Source organism: Theropithecus gelada, chromosome 17 (assembly GCF_003255815.1).
Source record: "Theropithecus gelada isolate Dixy chromosome 17, Tgel_1.0, whole genome shotgun sequence".
NCBI classification, from domain to species: Eukaryota; Metazoa; Chordata; class Mammalia; order Primates; family Cercopithecidae; genus Theropithecus; species Theropithecus gelada.
Genome location: NC_037685.1, coordinates 64,526,401 through 64,547,659, shown reverse-complemented (window position 1 = coordinate 64,547,659; position 21,259 = coordinate 64,526,401). Strand labels below are relative to the sequence as shown.

Below are 21,259 nucleotides of genomic sequence, written 5' to 3'. Positions count from 1 at the left end.
AGCAGAAACTAATAAGCACTTTCTCAATGTTTGCCAGCATTATGATCGCTGGCTAAAGCAAGTCACACGGATAAGCCCAGAGTCAAAGGAGAAGCTGAATGGACACCTAGAGTAGAGGACACTGCAAAGTTACATGACAAACGGCATGGATACAATGAAGAGAGGACAACATTGGGGTCTTTAATTCAATCAGTCCATATCACGTTGTAACTGACTAGACCTAGGCATTAAAAAATAAAGTATTAAAGTTGACGGCTCATGCGTAGTACACAGCTAGACCAAAAAATGAGTCAGTCTGGAAAGGTGAAGATATTTGTTGCTTTCTGGCTGGATCTACAGTTTCAAAAATCTTTGTTGGTTTTTGAAAGGTGACTAATTTGGTAGATGGCATAGTTCTCATGCCAAGACATTTATTTAGTCATTTATTCAACAAATATTATCTGACACCTACTATATGTTGGATATATACATGCTAAGAATACAGAAATGAGCAAAATCTCAAGCTTAGATGTATGCCATGACTTACTACATACTAACAGTGATAGAAAAGCTGACCCCCAATGTTCCCCGAGAAGCAATCTAAAAGAAGATACATGATTCCTACATTAAGACCGTTTCACAAACTCCCAAACATTAGTATATTCAGTATCATAGCATTTTGCTTTCAAACCTTTGTTAAATCTTCAAGGTAAAAAAGTCTCCTGCTGTATATGATTGCTAAACCTTTTATTACTCTGTCCTAAAGAACTAAGTTTGAGATTAGATCGCCTTTAGAAATCACATGAAATTATGACGTATGCTACTTTTGAGAAATAGACAGTAAGATCAATAATAGGTTTACTTTATTTTGTTTGTGGTAAAACATACACAACCTAACTTCACTCTTTTAATTTTTAAGTGTACAATTTGATAATTGTTTTAGTAAGCATCCATTATGAACTATCATACTAGGTTCTAGAGATACTAAACGTAAATAAGGTAAAACACCTGCTGTCATGAAATTTTTACCATTATCCACTGATTTTACATGAAATCTATAAAAATAAAAGAATACTGTTTTCTCTTCTTGTACTTCAAGTTGAATGACCCAAGCCAGGCCAATGAGATACCTTCCCTGAGATTGTTTTGCTGGAATAGAGGCATGTGACTCTCCTATATCTGGAGAGGAAGTGAATTTGGAGTTGCTGACATGGGAAGAGACTCTCTGGGATGAAAAAAGCCAAACTGACCCAAGCATAAGTGCATGTGTGTATGTCTGTGTGTGTGTGTGGTGTGGTGTGGTGTGTGTGTGGTTCATGTGCACGTGTGTGGTATGTATGTGGTATGTGTATGTGTGTGTGGTGTGCGTGCATGTGCTTAGTGAGGGAGAAAGAGAACCCTCCTTGACAAAATGGTTACTTTCAAGTCAAATACAATTGTTAAAATCTAAAGTCCCTGGAGTTCTTCCTCAATTCTTCATCCTTGTCATAAAAGTCCCTTTTCTTCCTTAAGCCAGTTTTAGTTAGGGTTGGTCAAATATAAATATAGAGTTCCTTAATACAAATATAATAAAACTGGAGATTCTACAAGAATCCACTTATTAAAGGTACACTCTAACAACCAGGCAAAATAAAGGCCAAGGTGGTTTTTGAAAATCGTGTTGTAATTTTGAAGTTTTGTTACTTAAGATTGTTTTCTCTAGATTTTTCCAAAGTAGGTGACAATAAAGGGCTTATTTATTTGTATTTAAATAAAAAACTTCCTTCAAATGAAATAAAAAAGATTCCATAACTCACCCTGGGTAAATACATCAATACATCAGAGATTGAGCTTCTTGCTTAATTTATCTGTACAGAACTAATCAACATTAGTTAAATCATTCTATTCAATACTAAATCATGCTGCCGTGAAAATCATTCCAAGTCATTGATGCTAGGTTGTTAACAAAATATCCAGCTTGTGACCAGAATTCATCTAACCCATTAATCACAGAATTATTACTGAGACACAGAGGGGTTCCAATTCCTTGTTTTTGTATCTCTGTTTTTCTCATAGCAACAAAATGAGAACCATAAGGGAACAGGTAGGGAGGCATAGGCCAGATGAGAAAAAGAGACAAGAAGATAAGGAACTCAGATAAGTGATGTTTCCACAAGGTCAGCAAAAGTATCCCATGGTTCATCAGTCAAATAGGATCTTTTCAGTAAACATCTGTTAGTATAATTGCCAATAATTCCACAATACCCTCATGAAACAGCTACTCTCCAATATCAACAAAACTGAGACAAGCATTTTTCTTCTATAATGGTCACTTTTATTTTCTAAACATTCTACCTCTGCCTCCTCATCTACTTCTCCTGCTTTAAGTTATCAACAGCAGATGCCAACAGACTCTCCTTGAGACTTTCTTTAACAGGCTCATTTATAGCTCTTTGCTTTTGAAATAACTGAATTCGTCTTGCAGTAGAGAACACTTTTCACCCAAAGAAAAAGCGGCATGTGAGTGTGTGAGGATTTCTACATCATTGAACAGGATACAATTACAGGAAAACGAAATATGCTTTATGGAGTGGTGGACAGCAGAGAGTCATCGGCCTGCTCTTTCCCCCTTCTTTTCCATTTGCCTTTTTGTGGTAGCAGGTTCTACATAGTCTTAAGTCAAAGTTTTTCATAATATAAATTCCACTTGTGGAATCAACCTATGAGCAGCCTCAGCAATTTTGAAAATCAAAATAGAAGAGATTAGGAAATATCAGAGTGCACTGCATGTAATAATGGTAAGTTTTTTCCGTGAAAATTTTGTTTCAATGGTGTATATACAACATGGAAAATGCCTTTCTTACTATAGGTCAAGATCAAAAAAGTTTGAAAGTCAGTGGTCTAAGTGGAGGGAGATTTTCATTCCAGAAGTATTTATTGAGAACCTATTGTGTGCCTGGCATGATTCTAGCACTTTGGGGTACAACAGGGAACAAATCAAAGAAAAACTTCTGCCCTCACGGAGATTCCATTTTAGCAGGAGGAGCGATAGCCAACAACAAACATAATAAATATAAATTATAAAGAATGTTCTAAGGCAATAAGTGCTATGGAGAAAATAGAGATAAGGGAGGCCTAGGGTGCCACGGAGAGGAGATACATTTTATTTTATTTTTTTGGTGGCACTCACAAGAGTCTTTATCTTCCTTTCATTAAATGTGTTGTGATTTTCATCTTTTCATTTACATCTCTACACAGCAAAATCCATTTGTGTCCCTATTAGGCAAGAATCCTTCCCATCGCTATCAGTTTTCTACAAGTTAAAAACTACCCTTACAGAATTTAAAATGCCCTAATCCATGGTAAGTAGCAAACTGAACAAAGGTGCACTGCCTTCTGCACCCCCAGAGAATCAGGATAGGAGAATGGGATTAACTAGGCAGGTCTGCCTGAGGCCTCAGCCCAGATGGACACCAATAATCCTGCCTCATTTCCAAGTCTAGGAAAATTATCTGTGCAGTCTCCCTTTGTGATCATAAATAATCTCCAAAGATTATATTTTATCACACGGAAAAACCTGGTTTCCTTGAGCTTTAGCCAGATTCATTTACAAATGTTTGTCAAGGGGTGTTAATTAACACTCTATAAGCCTCTTGGCTCTACAGTGTAGAACATATTAAATCCAAAGAAACAGCTTCTGTCTGGGGATTTCATAAGGAATCTCAGATTGCCTTTTCAAAAGAAGGCAATCTGAGGGTGTGTGTTTATCTTTTTAAAAAAACATTGCTTTTATACTAGAGGGTTTGTGTTTGTCTGTTTTTATCTTTCAAAAAAATGCTCTTATTGGTTCTTCTATTCAGAAGCTAAAAAAACAAGCCCAATAAATTCATTATCACACAGTTTCACGCACAGTAACCTGTAAATTTGGTGACTTCCTGTCTCCTGGAGGCCCCCAGAAGTAGTCTTCTCCGCTGCTCGTAAAGTGGGTTGCAGGAAGTAGAGAAGACTAGTTCCGGGGGCCTCCAGGAGACAGGAAGTCACCAAATGGGGGTGGTTAGGGCTGTGCCTCCTTTGAGAAAGGAGCTTGTGACCATAGATTTAAAGAAAGTGGGAGTTAGTTCTGTGGCTATGGGTGTAGGGCAGGTTGGGAAGAACCTTCCAGGCAGGGGGAAGAGTAAGAAAAAATAATGCCCCAAGGCACAAATGCAAGATCTTCAGTGTGGCTGGATGGCGTGGGGCAGCGGGGCAGGAGTCAGAGTTGAGACAACATGTGTTGAAACACCTGCGAGAGTGTTTCCAGAACAGGGAACTGCAGCGTTAACTGCTGCTTGATCTCCTATGACGAAAGGGAAATTTTTAAAACGGCAAGGCTTAAACGTGAAAGGAAAAGGAAAAAAAAAAGCTTTTTAATCAAATTGTAAATGACATGGTTTTTCACTTTCCCATCTCCCATATTTCTCACTGAGTAGCAGTAAACACAGGAAACGGCCACGCATAAGTTATACTGTAACTCCTCATAAGGGATCCTCTGGTTTCTTTCATTTTTCGGAAATGAAAATTGTGAAGGAAGAACAAAGAGAGATCTGAATTGAAATGCACTTTTTCAGGACTGCTATTTGAGCTATCATGTAATAATTACTTCATTAAGCAAATATTTACTCAGTAGGCAAATTGAGGGGTCAAATCATAGGTACACGGAATAATTACAGTATAATTCTCAAAGTGAAAACGCCAGAAGACGGATTTTTTTTTTTTTTAAATGCAATGGTGATTCAGAGGAAGGAAAGATTCTTTCTTGCTGAGGGGAAATCAAGGAAGTCTTCCTGTAGGAGGTAGTTTCTAAACCTTATATTGAAAAATGTAGATCCTGGAGAGTCGGAAAATGGCATTCCAGGCAGATCACTGTGAGCTGGAAAGCCAGTGATACTGTGGCAAAATGTATTTCCTACAGAAAATAGATGGATATCTCCCATGCCCCATGATCTTTTACGATATAACCTGGCCATTCCTCTCATTGGCGGATCTGTGGACCCTCCCCCTTGAATCTGTGGGCATGTGACTCCTCTGATAGAAACGAAGCTACCTGATATCAAGAATAAGTAAAACGAAGAAGAAAAAGGAAAAAGAAGTCCATACCACTTCTTCCTAGTTCTCTTGGGATGCTTGCCGGGAGGGAAGCTAGCTTCCATGTACAGAGGCTACTAATCTGAGACCACTTGTGTAAGCAAGGTCAACAGAGATGCTCTGGTCCACAGCCAGCCTCAACCGCCAATCACATGTGTGAGCCGTCTTGCATGCCCCACCCCGTTCAAGCTTCAGATGACTGCGGACCAGAGGAAAACTGCATGGGTGAGCCCTTCCCTAATCCTGACCCATACGTTTGTAAACTAAATAAAATGGTTATTTAAAGCCATTAAGTCTGGGGGTATTACACAGAAATAGTAATGGGAACAGATGTATCTGGGTTAGCGTTTTTGTAATTATGTAATGATGACCCTCTCCGATGTTAATGAAGGTTAAAGACGTTAGTGGCAAGTCACAACTAACATTCTTCTCCATTTCACATGCTGATGTGGACGAGGATGGTCTAGGCATGTGCTAGCACACCCCCAGATGTAAGCTGTGCAGTGCAGGAGGCAGCCTGGAGTCATGGAATGTACACTGGGAACAGGGGTTCAGAAAACCTGAGTTTTGACCCCAGTTCTGACCCTTGTTACCCACAGGAAAGTCAGCTAAACTCTCTGAGCCTCTCAATGAATTTACCTGCCCCCAAATACAAAAAAAGCACTCTAGAAATTATCAAGCATTATCCAGTGGTATGGGTTTTTTAATTACTTTAAATTAATCAATTCATTTACATAGTTTAAAATCAAATAGTACTAAAGGCTTATCATGAAAACAGTAAGCATCTCCCCCAACCCCGTCTCTGACCCCGACTCCTGCTCCCCACTGGCAACCTTTTAGCTCTTTCTTCTCGTAATGCCCATCATATTTCTAAATACTATGCTATTGTGAAATTTAATAATTCATTAGGATAATGAGGAGTTAGCTCTTTTACATGCCCCATTTTCTTCCCTTATTTTCCCAAATGTCTGTTCTTATTTAAATCATTGTTAGTATTTACATGAAGATTCCTATATAAATGTTCATTTGAGAGGCAAATAGGACACTATAACATTTCCCTTTTCTGAACAGCTTTTAATTTTCCCTTGAATAAATAATGACCTCATTATTAAGCTTGTGTAATATTCCATATGTGATTTTTTAATGTGTTAATGATTCTCTATCATGTTTTCTACCATAGTATCTATTCTGTTGAGTCTACTTTTTCACCCAGAGCTCTTCGTTCCCTGCTAGAACCTTCCAGCCTCCAAGTCCAGTCTGGACTAGATGCTGTCAAGAGCTGCTCTCATCCTAGGAGTTTCCTTTATTTCTTCTTGATTGAAACCATACTTTTTCTATATCCTATTTCTTCCTATGTATTTACTACAATTTTGCCGGTGCATATCTTCCATTAGCTTCTTAGGAAACATGACATTGAAGGTGAGCTTTCAATATCCTTACATGTCTGTACATTCATTGAAATAGGAACTCAGTAGCCTCTTTAAAGTTAAAAACTCATGTTCTTCAGTTTTGGGGCATTTTATTGTATTATGTCTTTACTAATTTCCTGACCTCTATTTCCTTATTCTCTCTTTCCAGAACTTCTATTAGTCTGATGTTGGATCTTTATGAATATCCTTTAAATCTTTTTCCCTTTTGAAAATATTTTCTATTTCTTTATCATCTTGTACTATTATTATGGCATTGCTTTTACCTTACTTTTCAAACATTTTACTAAATATTTTATTTCAACTATTGTGTTATTGGTGTTAAAGAATTTTCTGATTGTTCCTATTTCAGTTTATGTATGTGTTTAATTTCCTGCATAATTTATTTTCCCTAGTTTGCTTTTCTGTTTATTTTATTCTGTTTCATGTTGACAACTTTCCTCAAATGTCTTTCGCCAGCAGTTTTGATTCTTGCCCCTTGCCCTTCTATTGTACCTGCTCCTTTTTAAGGCTAGGTTCCTGATTATTGCAGGAGATAAGACTCCTGATGTGGGGAGTCTGCATGCCATTCCAAATTCATCATCTCCAAGTGTGGTCTAGCAAAATAATTTGCACTTATGATCATGGAATGGCCATCAGTTACTTCGAGAGATTTTAGGAAATCAGGTGCTTGAAGAATGAAAATTTTCTCAACTTTAAAAGGGAAGATACTGTGAATTTCAGAAATAATAGACTCGAGCAAAATTAGGTAATGGTTAACAAAAATGCATCAGTACTATGGAAGGGAAGAGAACTAGGAGGCAACATGGATTCCTAGAATAAATTTACCAAACTTACCTCAGATAATTTTTATTGTATTATGTAGTGCTATGATTTGAATGCTTGCCCCTCCAAAACTCATGTTGAAATTTAATTGCCATTGTAATAGAATTAAGTGAGATCTTTAAAAGATCTCACTTTAGGCCAATTAGGCCATGAGGTCTCTGTCCTCATCAATGAATTAATTCTGTTATCACAGAAGTGGGTTATGTATCTCAGGAATGGGTTCCTTATAAAAGGATGAGTTCAGCCTCCTTTTGTCTCTCTCTTGCTGTCTCACCTTCCACCATGGGAGAAGGCAGCAAGAAGTCCCTCACCAGATGTCAGAGCCTTGCTCTTGGACTTCCCAACCAACAGAAGCGTGAGGAAATAAATTCCTTTTTTAAAAAAAATAAATTATCTAGTCTCAACTACTCTTATAGCTGTACAAAATGAACTAAGACATATAGCATATCTGGGAACACAATAGTCACCTCTGTACGTAATAATTTTGACAGTTGCTAAACAGTTTTGTGACATTCTTAGGGTCAAGAAGAGAAGTAGAGTGCAAATAAGATAGTACTGTTGCCACTCAAAAAATATATTTTAAGAGTATTCATTGGTTCAACAAAAACTTACTGGTTGCTTATTAAGTGTCAGATATGGGTCAATGTTTGAAATATTGATTCACGGGACAGATTGACTTGAGAGAAGGTAACTAACAATATCCCACAAAGTTTATTCATAACCCTATTTCTTTTTAACTTGTTATCATCAAAGGGATGAAAACTCAAAAAGGCATTAATCTAAAACTTTGGAAATCCTCCAGAACTTGAATCCAAAAGAGCTCTACAGATCGGAATGCTATAAATATGTGCTATAACTAACAAAATTAATATTTAAAGTGATGGAAAAAATATTTATGTCTTTTTTAAATTAAAAATACAAGTAATATATGTTCATGGTTTAAAATGTCAAAACAACTTACAACTTACAAGAAAAATCACAGTTCCCTGTCCTACACTGCCCCAGTTCTCCCAGTTCTCCTCTCTAGAGGCAACCACTTTTGACCTTAAACCTTTTTCTTTTGGAATTTACATCTCCACACATCCACACTTCCGAAAGTATCCACTGACTTCCTATTATACTAGATGAGGGTTTAGCTCTCTTACACAGCCAATTTAGTTATACAACAGTTTTTGGTTTAACTGACATTCGGTATTGACATTATTCCGCCAACATGAATATCATTCACAGCTGGACATTGTAATGTAGTAAATAAGACTATGTTTTCCTTCTTACTTTTGTTTTCTTTGAAGTTCATAATTGCACTGCTTTTTCATTTGCTCTGTTTTCTTTGGGACTGTGGATAATTCTTCCCTCAATTTCCAATAGACTCTCAGCAGAAACTTCCCCAGGGAAGTCACATTAGCCTCCAGTATTTTGGGGGGACACACTTCTGGAATCTCCCCTGTTCTGCACTGGCTGATCTTAGTCTGCTGCACATCTGACATCATGGGTCTACAGTTCATCACCCTTTTCCTGGGTTAGACCTGCTCTTTCATAGGTCCCATGTCTTCCTCCTTGTCTTCATCATGTATGTGGCAGTTACCCTCCAATAACTTCCTGAGAAAGGGTTTATGGAAGATTCATTTTTTGGGACTTTGACTCTCATGAATGATTAGCAGTTTAGATAAGTATCAAATTCTAGGCTGGAAATAATTTTCATTCCCTTCCCTGAAGGGCACTCCTCACTAGTCTTTGTGATGCGCTAGAAATGCACTGCTCAGTGTTCCTGCTATAAGGAGCACAGTTGACTGAGGCCATGAGTTGCTATCCCTTTGGATCTACCATTGCAGTTGATCCTGAGATCATGTTTCTCATCGGCTACTCCTAGATGACTAAACATGGCAGGGGAACTAATGCAGGCCCATTTCAGCAAGACGTGGACTCCACCAATGGGCAGCATTTGTTCAAGGAGTCCCCATCAGCCTGCCTGGGTTGTTCTGAGACCCACAGTGCCAACTGAAACTCTTCCCAGCCCATCCTTCTTCCTGCCCACTGTCCTTCATAGTTGTTGGACATACATCATTATCCAAAGGTTCACTGCCTCCCCTAGCTCCTTCCCCTTTATCCTTTACAATTCTTTCCTCAATAAATTTCTTGTACATCTAATCCTATCCTGATATTTACTTCTTTGGGGACTCTAACACAAGAGGGGTTAGAGAACCAGCTCATTCACTTTGTGGAAGGCAAAGAGAATGCCATTCTAAGTGTTGTGTAGGGGCAGATAGTCCCTTTGCATAAATGGTGCCTCAATTGCTAAATATTTCAACGCAGTAACATGGGGAAATATCCTGGTGGAGAATGCCATTGTAGGTTCAACGATTTAGGCATTCCCTGCTTCCAAGGAGATGGAATTGAATACTTTCTGGTATATTTTATTGAGACTCTACAGAGAGATAATGAGAAACTGAGGGCCAATAACAAACAGTTAAAGGCTCAATATAAGAACTAGAGCCTTCTCTCCTGCAGTGGAAGAGCAGAGAAACTTAGCAGCAGGCCTAGGACCTGATAGACTAGCAGAGATTTAGGGATGTTTAAATGCTCAGCCAAGGCAGATCAGTTATGCCAAGGTCAAGGCCCTGGTTGGGGAAACCTTGGAATATCTGGAGCCTACAGAGGTGGCCCATCCTTCCCTGGTAAGAGATAGCACTTCCTTATGCTGAAGAGGCCTCTCCCCCCTAAAAAGCAACAGGTGCACCCCTCAGGAGCTGACCGGGCACTAACTACGATTAAGTCCCAGCTTAACCCACCTGGAGACAGCTGGGACTGATAGAGGAGAAAAGATATTATATCCCAATATTGCTTCAAGATTGAGCATGCACTGCACATCCTGAGGAGTAGCACTGGGGTCCTTGACCAAGGAACTGGAACTTAACACAGGACAAGAAAGAATTCATTATCTAGGGAACACTTTCTCCAGAAGTATGTTTTCACAATACAGCAAGGACCCCAGGAGACACGGTAAAGTTGCTGCTAGGGTGGCTCTGAGAAGCCTGTAAAAAGGAATGCCCAATGCTGAGCAGGCGGAAATGCCTGACATTGTTGCCCTAACAGCTGATAAAAGAATCAAGAAGCAGAGAGAAGCTGGCATGCAAGAACCAGTGTATTATGTGAGGTCAAACAACCCACCAGAGGACAGTGTTTCCCAGAAGTCCCAAGTAGGGAGACAGAGCATTCACTGCACCACCAGGAATATGCTCATGGGGGTGCCAATCTCACCGAGACATTCAGTGGGGGCACCGCTCTCCAGGCCAGGGCTCCAGGCCAGGTGTCACAGAGCTGGGCTTGTTGCCACCCACAGGGATGGTCAGATCTTGAAGTTATAGAGGCCAGTGAGTGGTGCTTAACTGCCAGAAGCCAGGGAGTTGTAACGGTGGTTCATAGAGCATGGCTACATAAAAAGTGATGACCCCTTCTACAATTCCCCGACTTAGCCAATTTTCCAAGCTATAACTCACTGACTGAAGAGGTGCCCAGGTCCCTGGGAGGCAAGACCCTGCAATACACAGAGGTTTGACTCCCCCAGTTCTTCCCATTCAATATGAAAATGCATATCCTCCAGCTGTGGGAAATTTTCTGGAATTATTTCATGATTTCCTTTCCTTCTATGTCAGTTACCTAGTGCTGTGAAATAGGCCGCCCCCAATTTAGGGAATTGAACTAATAAGAATTTATTGTTTTCCTCTTGCTTCTGTGAGTTAATGGGGCTTGGCTGGGCAAATCCAGTCTTGAGTATGCAGCTAGGGAAGGAACACTGCAAGGGAGAAGGCACTGGGGGGAGACGGAAGGACAGAGGCTAGAGAGAGCCCAGTCCTGCCCATGAACTATACAGTAATCTTTACATACTTATTCATACAGCAGAGACATACCATGAGCTGCCTTTTAATAATCATACATCAACATTTTAATAACCAATTAGTATTCCACTGTATAAGTATACCAATATTCCTCTGATTACCTTAACACATTTAGGTGACCTCCAGTTTTAAAGAATAAACCACCATCTGTGGTAAACTTCCTCTTATCTTTGCACATTGAAGATGAAATTTAATAAGATTAAAAGTTTGAAAATAAACTACAAAAGATGACAGGGATGTCTGGCTTCACAGCAATTCACAAGGTGGGGGGGAAAACCTGAGAGGTTTTAGCTGGCTGCAAACTCATTTGAGTCCGTGGTAAGGGGACAGTCAAAATTGTTAATGCAATCTTGGATGGCATGAACAAAATTCAGTGCCTAACAAGAAATGTAATCACCGAAGTCTCCTCTGAACACCTGGGGCACTGCTTGGTTCTGCACAGCAAATGTTAAGAGAGGCCTTGGAAATTCCCCGGCTTTCTTCTCCAGCTCCTCATCCTTTCCCACCTGACGCTTCAGGCATTCCAAAGGATCTTGTGCTGTGGTGGGAATGGCCACACTGTCTCACCTGCACTGACTTTGCAAGGGATGTTTCCTAGAAGGGCACAATGCCCTTCTCACTTTGTGTGCCCAGCAAGCCAAGCCCAGCAGCAGGGCCCACTACCTATTTTTATAAATAAAGTTTTATTGAAACACAGCTGTGCCCATTCATTAACACATTGCCCATGGTTGCATTCATGCTACAACTACAGAACTGTGTACTAGTTGCAACAGACACTGTAGGAGCTGCAAAGTCTAAAACTTAGCCCTCTATAGAAAAAGTTTGCCAGCCTCTGATCTTACAAGTATTGCTTTCCCTGACTGCTCCCTTACTACCTCCCCAAAATGCTAACCCTATCTCTCCTTTCTTGAAATAGGTACCTAAGCAGGTACTTATTTCTCTTACTGTAATTATTTGACAACCACCTCTCCCCTACTAATCTGTGACATGAGGGCAGGAGTCTTACCTCATCCCTCTTTTTGTGGCAACCTGAGACCTACCACCCTAAACCCCAGTCATTCTCCTAGAGCAAGGGGCAACCCTGCAGAATCAGAGAGAAGCCTTTGTCCTCTGACAGTGCAGAGACTTGGAAATAGCAGCTCCGGCCAGGAAGGAGTAAAAAGGCCCCCCAGGTGAGCAGCCCCCTCACAGCCCATGCCAGGTAGATAGGAGGAAGCTGAACCTCTCGTGCAGCCCAAGCAGTGTACTTTTGGTGAGAAATGTCCACGCTATGAGTTGTGTTTGACCGCAGACAATTTCAGGGAGAATGTAGCTGAGCCCGAAGTGAGAGGCCCCTACCACTGTCCCCGCACCTGTGCAGGGCTGGCATACAGGCCTGAGGGGAACAAGGGGATACAGGTCACTGTGGAAGAACTTGGGACACTGAATAGAAGAAAAGGCAGAGGAAAGAGGACCACATGATGAGAAATCCAAAGAGAAGAGGGGACAGGCAGGGAGGAGGAGCAGCATCCCCAAGAGGCTCTGACAGGGCTTAGAGGCCACGGGCTTGCCTCCCATACCCCCATCCTCCCCTGCAGCTTTGCAGCCGTCCTCTAGACCCTCACGAAAAGAGCCCTACAAATACTCCCACCTCGGGAGCCAGGACTCTGGACTCCCTACAGGGTCCGGCGCTGGGAGAACTCCAACCCCTCGTCCTCAGTCCTCTACACCCATCAGCAGGACAATGGTGATGGATGATGAGACAGAGGCAGGTCCCACAGATAACCCTAAACCCTCCTCACTGGGGAGATATGTTGACTTTCCCCTCTCCTCTCCTCCACCTTATCCTCAAACATCAGAAGACAGAGGCACCTGTTCAAAGGTTACCTTCGTATTCTCAGAATTCAACACCGCACCTGCCTGCCACGGGGTAAGCTCTCAAGAAACGTTACTAAATGTCCAGGCCCCTCCAAGTCTTCTTGGAGCAGACGTTAGCATGAAGGAGAAAAATCTAGGAAGAACGAAACACACTGGTCTTTGCAAATATGTGAACGATGTCTTGTCAAAAAGTGACTTGCTTTAACCTTTGAAATTTAGGAAGGCAGAGAGACAGTCAGGGAGGAGGCCTGTGCAGCAGCAGGTTCAATATGAAAGACAAGATCAAGTGGGCAGCTTGAGAAGAACTGAGTTCCTCCTGCTTCAAAGGGTCAAGCAAAGGCTAACTGACCCCAGGAGAGCCACTGTAAGGAGTTCGTCCCAGGGAGAAGTGTAACCTGGGATTTTCCAGATTCCTTCTGATTCTAACATTCTAATTATCAAATAAAAGTGCACTTATAGACATGGAAATAACATTTGCTTAACCATTATTTTTAAAATTAATGTACATCACTGCTTTCAGTTTGAGTATTTTATCGAGCTATAATGATACCGGTTCATGGATGATGTGACATCTGTACTTCAAACAAAAAATGTTAATAAAAAAATCTATTGAAATTGGGGCCACAAAAATTCAATCAATATTCATCTTTGGTTTAGTCAATATATCAAGTTATATCAGTCATAAACTTTAGTATGTATCTTTTTTTTTTTTTTTTTTTTTTTTGAGATGGAGTCTCGCTGTGCTCCCAGGCTGGAGTGCAGTGGCGTGATCTCGGCTCACTGCAAGCTCCGCCTCCCGGGTTCACGCCATTCTCCCGCCTCAGCCTCCCAAGTAGCTGAGACTACAGGCGCCCGCCACCACGCCCGGCTAGGTTTTTTTTTTTTTTTTTTTTTTTTTGTATTTTTAGTAGAGACGGGGTTTCACCATGTTAGCCAGGATAGCCTCGATCTCCTGACCTCGTGATCCACCCGCCTCGGCCTCCCAAAGTGCTGGGATTACAGGCTTGAAGTATGTATCTTTAACCACCAAGCTAGATCCAGAAAGATACTTGATAATATGTTTCATGTAAAATAGGTTATTTCAAAAACGATTTGATAGTTTTTGGTCAAATGCTATTGAAATAATTTCAAAGAAGAGGCAGATTAAGTAGTTAAGTGTGGCTACCGTGTCTAATGCATTTGTTTAATTCCTTCTAAACTGCTCAAGAGGACCATTTCTCAAGTATTTGCTATTATTATTGATAAATTTATAACTCACTTTTGTAGAGCTTTTTGTATTTTTTCAAAACATGTTGACATATATAAGGTGCTTTTAATTCTCACAATATGCCTGGGAGTTAGGCAATGTGGTAGAGCCTGCTGATTATCCTAAATGATCTGTTCCCATCTGATTTCAACATAATAGAATCATTCACTGAGCACACGGCTCCTCAGGGGACAATTATTTGCAGACTCCTTTTGACCACGTGACTGAGTTCTGCTCAAGGGACAGTGATAGGTGCAGCTTCCAGGTCAGGCACTTGAGAGGCCACCTTTTCTCTCTTCCCCTCTTTCCTTGTCCACTGGATGAAACTGGGATATGTGCTCTGGAAATCAACAAAGGTCACATACATATCTGCCTAGCAAAATCTTCACTGTTCTTCCTCACTCTTTAAAACTCCTTCCCAGATACTGTGTGAGAGCACACTGCAAGTGCAATATTCCATTTACAAGAAAGAAAATGGACACGTTGAAACCAGAAACATGTATTTCACCTCTCCACTTATGCCTTTATTAAAAATTGTATTTCTTTCCTCTGTGCCAAGCACTGAGATAAGCGCTACAAAGTTTAAAATAAATATGATAGGTAGTCTGTGCTCTTAGAGAGCTGCAACTGAGTAAATGATCCATTCTACCTGTGGTTATTGCAAAATGAAAACATTTGAGTCAAGTCTCTGAAGGGTAAGTAAGAGTTTACCCCAAGATAAAGCGGGGAAAAAGGCATCCTTCAGGTTATCTTCGTACTCAGAATATAGCAAAATAGAGCATATAAAAGTCACATTCTGCTTATCTGTTTAAATATAGACTTCAAGTATAACTTTGCATTTCTGGAGAAAATGTGGATCTCGGACAATTCAATAAGCTGTGTGTTTTTAATCACCTATTATTACTTGTCCTCCCAGTAAGCATGTATTCTATTCTCCTCCTACAGCTAAAATTTCCTTTATGCCTTAAAAAGATAACATTCATTGAAAGATAACTTTTGCACAAATTAATTATAATAAAATTCCAGTTTAGAGCAATGATATTTTTGAGAATATAAGATAATTCAGAAGGCTTCTATGTGCAAAAGCCGTGACTACTACATATTCAGCTGGCACAGTTGAGTGTTCATTCATTTTGCACCTGAGAAGTGCACATTGACATTATTTGAATGCTCAGTAGTTTACGTTTTCCTTCTTTCCTTCAACTCAAAATAACTGGCATTGTTAAAACACTGCTATGATTTTGAAATGATTTTGTTAATTCTTTTCCTATTTTTAAATTTTTTCTTGGACTTGACCATAACCTTCAAAAAACAATGTGTTTCAAAAAGGAGTGATTCAAGCTGTTTGGGAGATATTTTAACTATTTCTGACTAAAGGCACTATTGAATTCAGTAGTATTCTAAAATTTATATTAACTTTCAATCCAGTTGATTATTCTAGTTATGTACAAAATACATTTTTTTGAGATGGAGTTTTGCTCTTGTTGTTCAGGATGGAGTGCAATGGTACGATCTCAGCTCACTGCAACCTCTGCCTCCCATATTCAAATGATTCTCCTGCCTCAGCCTCCCAAGTAGCTGGGATTACAGGCACCTTCCACCATGCCTGGTGAATTTTTTGTACTTTTAGTAGAGACGGGGTTTCACCATGTTGGCCAGGCTGGTCTCGAACTCCTGATCTCAGGTGATCCACCCGCCTCACCCTCCCCCTCCCCCTCCCAAAGTGCTGGGATTACAGGTGTGAGCCATTGTGCCCAACCCCAAATACATTTTAAAGAAAGGAAAACTTCTAAAGTATTTCTCAAAAGTGCATCGTATATATAACTTGAGCACATATACAGTAGACAAATCATTCACACTAATTAGTTGGGGAATAAAAATTCAACCAGCTAACAAAGCCCCTTCCAATATATACTCCTAAAGCTGGCCAGGAGACTTTACCACCTGCCCTTATTCTGAAAACTTCATAACACTTCATGGTGACTACAGATAGCTTTTAACTGGACATTTTCACAATGGAATCATACATTTGATAATGAACCTTAAATTTTCACTGCAGATATCAGAGTCTGCCACATTATGTTTACCTATTTTTTCTTATCTGATTAGGATTGGTATTCTCTGTTCCATTGGAAAGTGGCTAGAAAGACTGACAAGGAGAGAAAATTCTAGTACCATGAATTTATAAAGGTGAAATTAGGCTATTCAGTAAACCAGAAGCCACCTGCTGAGCACCAAGGGAGGGCAAGATGCCATTTTCCGAGATACAGATGAAGTGAACAGGATTACCCCAGCTAGTGAAGGGGTAAAAGGGAGACAAATGGTTAATTAAAGGGAAGAGTGTGGGAGGAGGCATCTGAGCAAAGCGAAGTCCTGCGTGGGATGCCATAAAAGGAAGAGATGGCATTCAGGCATGGGGCCCAAGGGAGCATGTGAGCTGGCTCTGGAAGAACAAGTGGGGTTTGAACAAGCAAGGACTCTGTCTGGCCCACCCATAATGTCACCCTGTAGAGCATCCATCATGGCACACTGCAGTGGCCAAGGCAGAAGTAAGAACCCCAGCAGTGAGGCTCTTCCCATTACCCAAGCAAGGTTGGATGGTGTCTTGCAGTTCCATCATAGTCATAGACAAGGGGAGAAGTGGTTGGATTCTGGACACATTCTGAAGGTAGGTAGAGCTGCAGGATTTGTTGATGGATTAGAAACAAGATATGAAAAAGGGGAGTAGTTAAGATTCGGGGTCCAACAACTGGAAGAGTAAAGTCACCATAACAGAGAAGGGGAAGCAGGAGTTTAGTATGGGATGTGTTCGACGTGACATGCCCATTAGACATCCACGTAGAGAAGGCAGTTGTCTATGCAAGTCTGACGGTCAGCAAAACCTGGGTGGAGACTCAAAATCCAGTCATCAGGATGCGGCGGTATTCAAAGCAATGGCCTAGAGTGAATCTAGACAGAGCCCTGGGCCCTCCACTATTTACAGGCAAGGTGAGGAAGAACAAGCAAAGGAGAGTAAAAGGGAATTGTCAGGGCGCTGAGAGGAGAAGCAAGGGAGAGCCAGGGCCTGAAAGCCAAATTGAGGAAATGTTCAAGAGAGAAGTGAAGGCTTCAACAAACGCTGCAGACAGATGGGCGGAGACCTGTGCACTGACGATAATGCTCAACAGTGCCCAGATTAATATCTCCTAGCCCTACTTCCTTATGTGAAAGAAGCTGTCTTTTTCACACGTTCCTTGCACAAATGTCTACAAGAATCTCAGGCGGTGAGGGGAGTCAACGGTGAGGAATGGGAACACGTGTATTTCCAACTTGATTCTAATCCTCTTAGAACCCATATACAGAATAAAGACTCAGAGGCACTGCTGGCGCTGAACTCCCCAACTTCAGTCCCTAGTGCTGATTTCGGGGGACATTAAGAACTAACTTTCAAGAGCTGTGAAGGCTGAGCAGTTGGTCTTCAAGTCCAAGAGAAAAGGTGTGTCCTCCTGGATTACACTCAAATGAGCAAAGCAGCCTGAGCTCCAAGCTCTCTGTAGGAGACCTCTCTCTCTCTCTCTCACTTTCTCTCTCTCCTCGCTCTCTCTCTTTCTCTCTCTCTCTCACACACACACACCCCATTTTTGCCAAGGCTCACTCCAGTATGAGGAACCCACAAAGAACACCAAGACCTCCATTCTGAGCAGGGCCTCCATTATTTGTCCTGCCATTTGTTTGTTCTGCCTCATGTCCTCCAGGCCATCAATGATTCTCGACTCTCTGGTGGGGGTCAAGCTTCCCATCATCCCATGGGATCTCCTTAGCCCATTTGTAAATTAGTGGAAACACAGAGGGAGTGAGGGAAGGGTGCTAGCCTGTCTTTATCCTTCGCCAACATCAGATTCCGGAACAAAACTGGCCCCTAAGTCTGTGCAGCAGCAATGTCTAAGTCCCAGCTAAAATGCCCTGTTATCAAAATCTGCAGAATATGTTTTATCTTTTTCAGGTAAGCTCTAATGTTTCTATCCTCCCTTCCCCCGACCCCCACATACGCACCAAGAAATGTCATTGAAAACAGAATGAAAGTATCTCATACAACAAAATTCATTCAAGATACTGTCTTTGACAATGGGAACTCAATTCTAAATAAGATACAGGAATGACTAAACACCAAACTGAAAGAAATTTGAAAGCAAAATTAATATTTTACACCAACTAACAGTTTGTTTGCAGCATCAGCAAAATCAAGCATTCACCTGTTACTAATTTCCTCTAAATACAAAGTCCACTGCATTTCTAGGAAGGATGGTTAGTGTTTGGCAAATTTTTTGTGTTAAGTGTTGAAAAATATAACTGAGAAGTTAATCAGAGGACCACGAGTAGGCACAAAGATCTAAAACATGTTGATTATTTAAAACACCAGAGCTCCAGAGAGCATGCAAGTCTTTATAATAAAATGATCCTATAAGTCACTATAATAACAACTGACTACTTTGTATACACGAGTTTATCCTAGGGACTCTAAAAATAGAACTTGTAGGATTTAAATCTAAAGTAAAGATTTTACAGGCATGATCTATTAGATCCTCCAGCTGATCCATTTATTTGCTTCCAGTATGAACTGATAACTTGCTTATGTTTTCTTCAAAAAGTGAGACCATTCTTCCCATAGTTTTTCTATCACCAACCATACACTGGTGGTCTTTAGGGTTTTTCAGTTCCATAAAAGGATTGAAAGAGTGTAAGAATCACTGCTCTAAAGTACCCTTATGAAAAGACATACGTAAGTATGAAATCACAAAAATCACAATGTGTTTCCAAACAAATCCAACATTCTTTTCTGGCCAGTAGCAGCAAACAGGTTTTGTGGAACTGACATAAAATCTAATTTAGCCATTATTACAACATTACCAGCAGCTCAGAGCACTAAGTTACCTCAATATCCCAGTAGTGCTCTGCCCATATTATCTATGACTTTAATTAAAAGTGTTTAGAAATGGTTTTCATACTGACTTTGTTCAGAATATGTGGCTGAATTCTAAATTTAAAAATAGGTCTTCCAGTAGGCCCACAAGACATCAAAATTGGGTACCAAAAGCTGTACATTTAAACACTTTTATTAAAATGTTTATACATGTACATAAAATATTTTATTGTGACACAAAATTCTGTACAAAGTGTACTAACAACTGACATGATTATAAATGAATCCCCAAAACAATGGTACCTAAATTTGAACACTAAGGAGAAAACAATGGTACCTAAATTTGAACACTAAGGAGAAAAAAGGAGGAAGAAATACTTGAGACAACTTTACCATGGCATATAAATATTTCTTGCTGTCAAAATTAATAAAATCTTTTGCACAGGGGTGTTACAATTAATTTTATCAGGCTAACAATGTCATAAGTGAGGAACCCTTTCAACTGTAGAGAGCACTGTGGAAATACAGGTGTGGTAGAACAATCTATATCACCCTGCAGTTGTTTCTGTGTTTCTATGACTAGCTTTGTTTGAGATTGTATAAAGTGGTCTTCACACCCCTGGTGAATAAGTTTGGTGGAAGCAGAGTTCCCTACCCTACCGCAGAAGGGACCTCCAAACACAGTTTAAAGCTGACTCTCGGGGAGCTGTGTTTTGACATTTTCACAACAGTGTGAATTTGTGCCACAAGCAAGACAGATCTTATTGGATTAACACTGAACTCGTGACATCTCCACAGACAGTAATTCTCTCTGTGCAGCTTAAGAACAAACGTGTTTCTTCCATCCACCCTGCTCATTCTCTCCTGTAGTTTCCCCTAGCAAATCCTCCCCGCCATCACCTCTAGGAATTCCTCTACACCCAGAGAAACGAGTTCCTTTCCTCACTGCTGAAATCGATTCCCACTTCCTTTCCACAGATGGACTCCAAGGGGCACTCACTCATGTGCCCACTGAGGGATTTCTCTCCTAATTCCTCACTTTCCAACGGAAGTCAGAGCTGCTCAGTTTCCCCCTGGTGACCACAAACACGTGTCCAAGTGAAGCCTCGTCTGGGGGAATCTCAGTTCCCACACTTCCCCCTGGCCCCACCTGGGGCCCTCTGTCTCCCCTGCGTGGCCCTCCGCCTGGCCCCTCGCACTCACCAGGAGGAGGTTGTGCGCCACCAGGTACCCAAGCCGCGGGCTGCCCCGGATGCCGGGGGCCAGGCGCCCGGTGGCGTAGCCGTGCCAGGCCACGACGTAGGGGTTGTCGATGGTGATCCAGTACTTGACCTGGCCGCCGAAGTGGCGGAAGCAGAGCTCCGCGTAATCCCTGAAGTGGTCGGCCAGGGCGCGGTTGGCCCAGCCGCCGTAGGCGTCCTGCAGGCGCTGGGGCAGGTCCCAGTGGTACAGGGTGACCACCGGCTGCACGCCCAGCTCCCGCAGCCGCTCCAGCAGGCGCCGGTAGTAGCGGAGCCCCTCGCGGTTGGGGACGCCCGCGCTGCCATTGGGGAGCACCCGTGCCCACGAGATGGAGAAGCGGTAGTGGGTGACCCCGAGCTCGCGCAGCGCCTCCGTGTCGCGGAAGACGTTGTTGTAGCTGTCGCTGGCCACGTCCCCGGTGGCGGGCTGCAGCGGCGACGGCGCGCCCGACGGCACATTGGCGATCCGGGAGTCTCCCGGGGGTGCCAAGGGGTGGTGGGTGAACGTGTCCCAGATGGACGCACCCTTGCCGTGCTGCTGCCAGCCGCCCTCGGTCTGGTAGGCGGCGCTGCCCACGGCCCAGAGAAAGCCGTCGGGGAAGGTGCCCTGGAAGAGGCCCGCGGCCTCGGGGGCGGAAGGGCGCGCGAAGCGGGCCCAGGTCTGCGCGCCGTCGCCCGGCTCCGCGCGCAGGCGGCGGCCGCCCAGGGCCAGCAGCACCAGCAGCAGCGACAGCGACGGCGGCGGCGGCCGCGGGCGGCGCGGCGGGGCGCTGGCGGGCATGCTG

General features: G+C 42.1%; 1 protein-coding gene across 1 annotated transcript in view; it reads right to left on the bottom strand.

The window, feature by feature from the left end:
• Positions 1 to 21,259, bottom strand: part of KL (klotho) — a 45,621-nt gene extending 24,362 nt beyond the window's left edge. Inside the window, exon 1 of the mRNA XM_025364470.1 lies at positions 20,437 to 21,259. Coding sequence (XP_025220255.1) covers positions 20,437 to 21,255 — 819 coding nt within the window. The 5' untranslated portion in view covers positions 21,256 to 21,259. The remainder of the gene's footprint in view (positions 1 to 20,436) is intronic.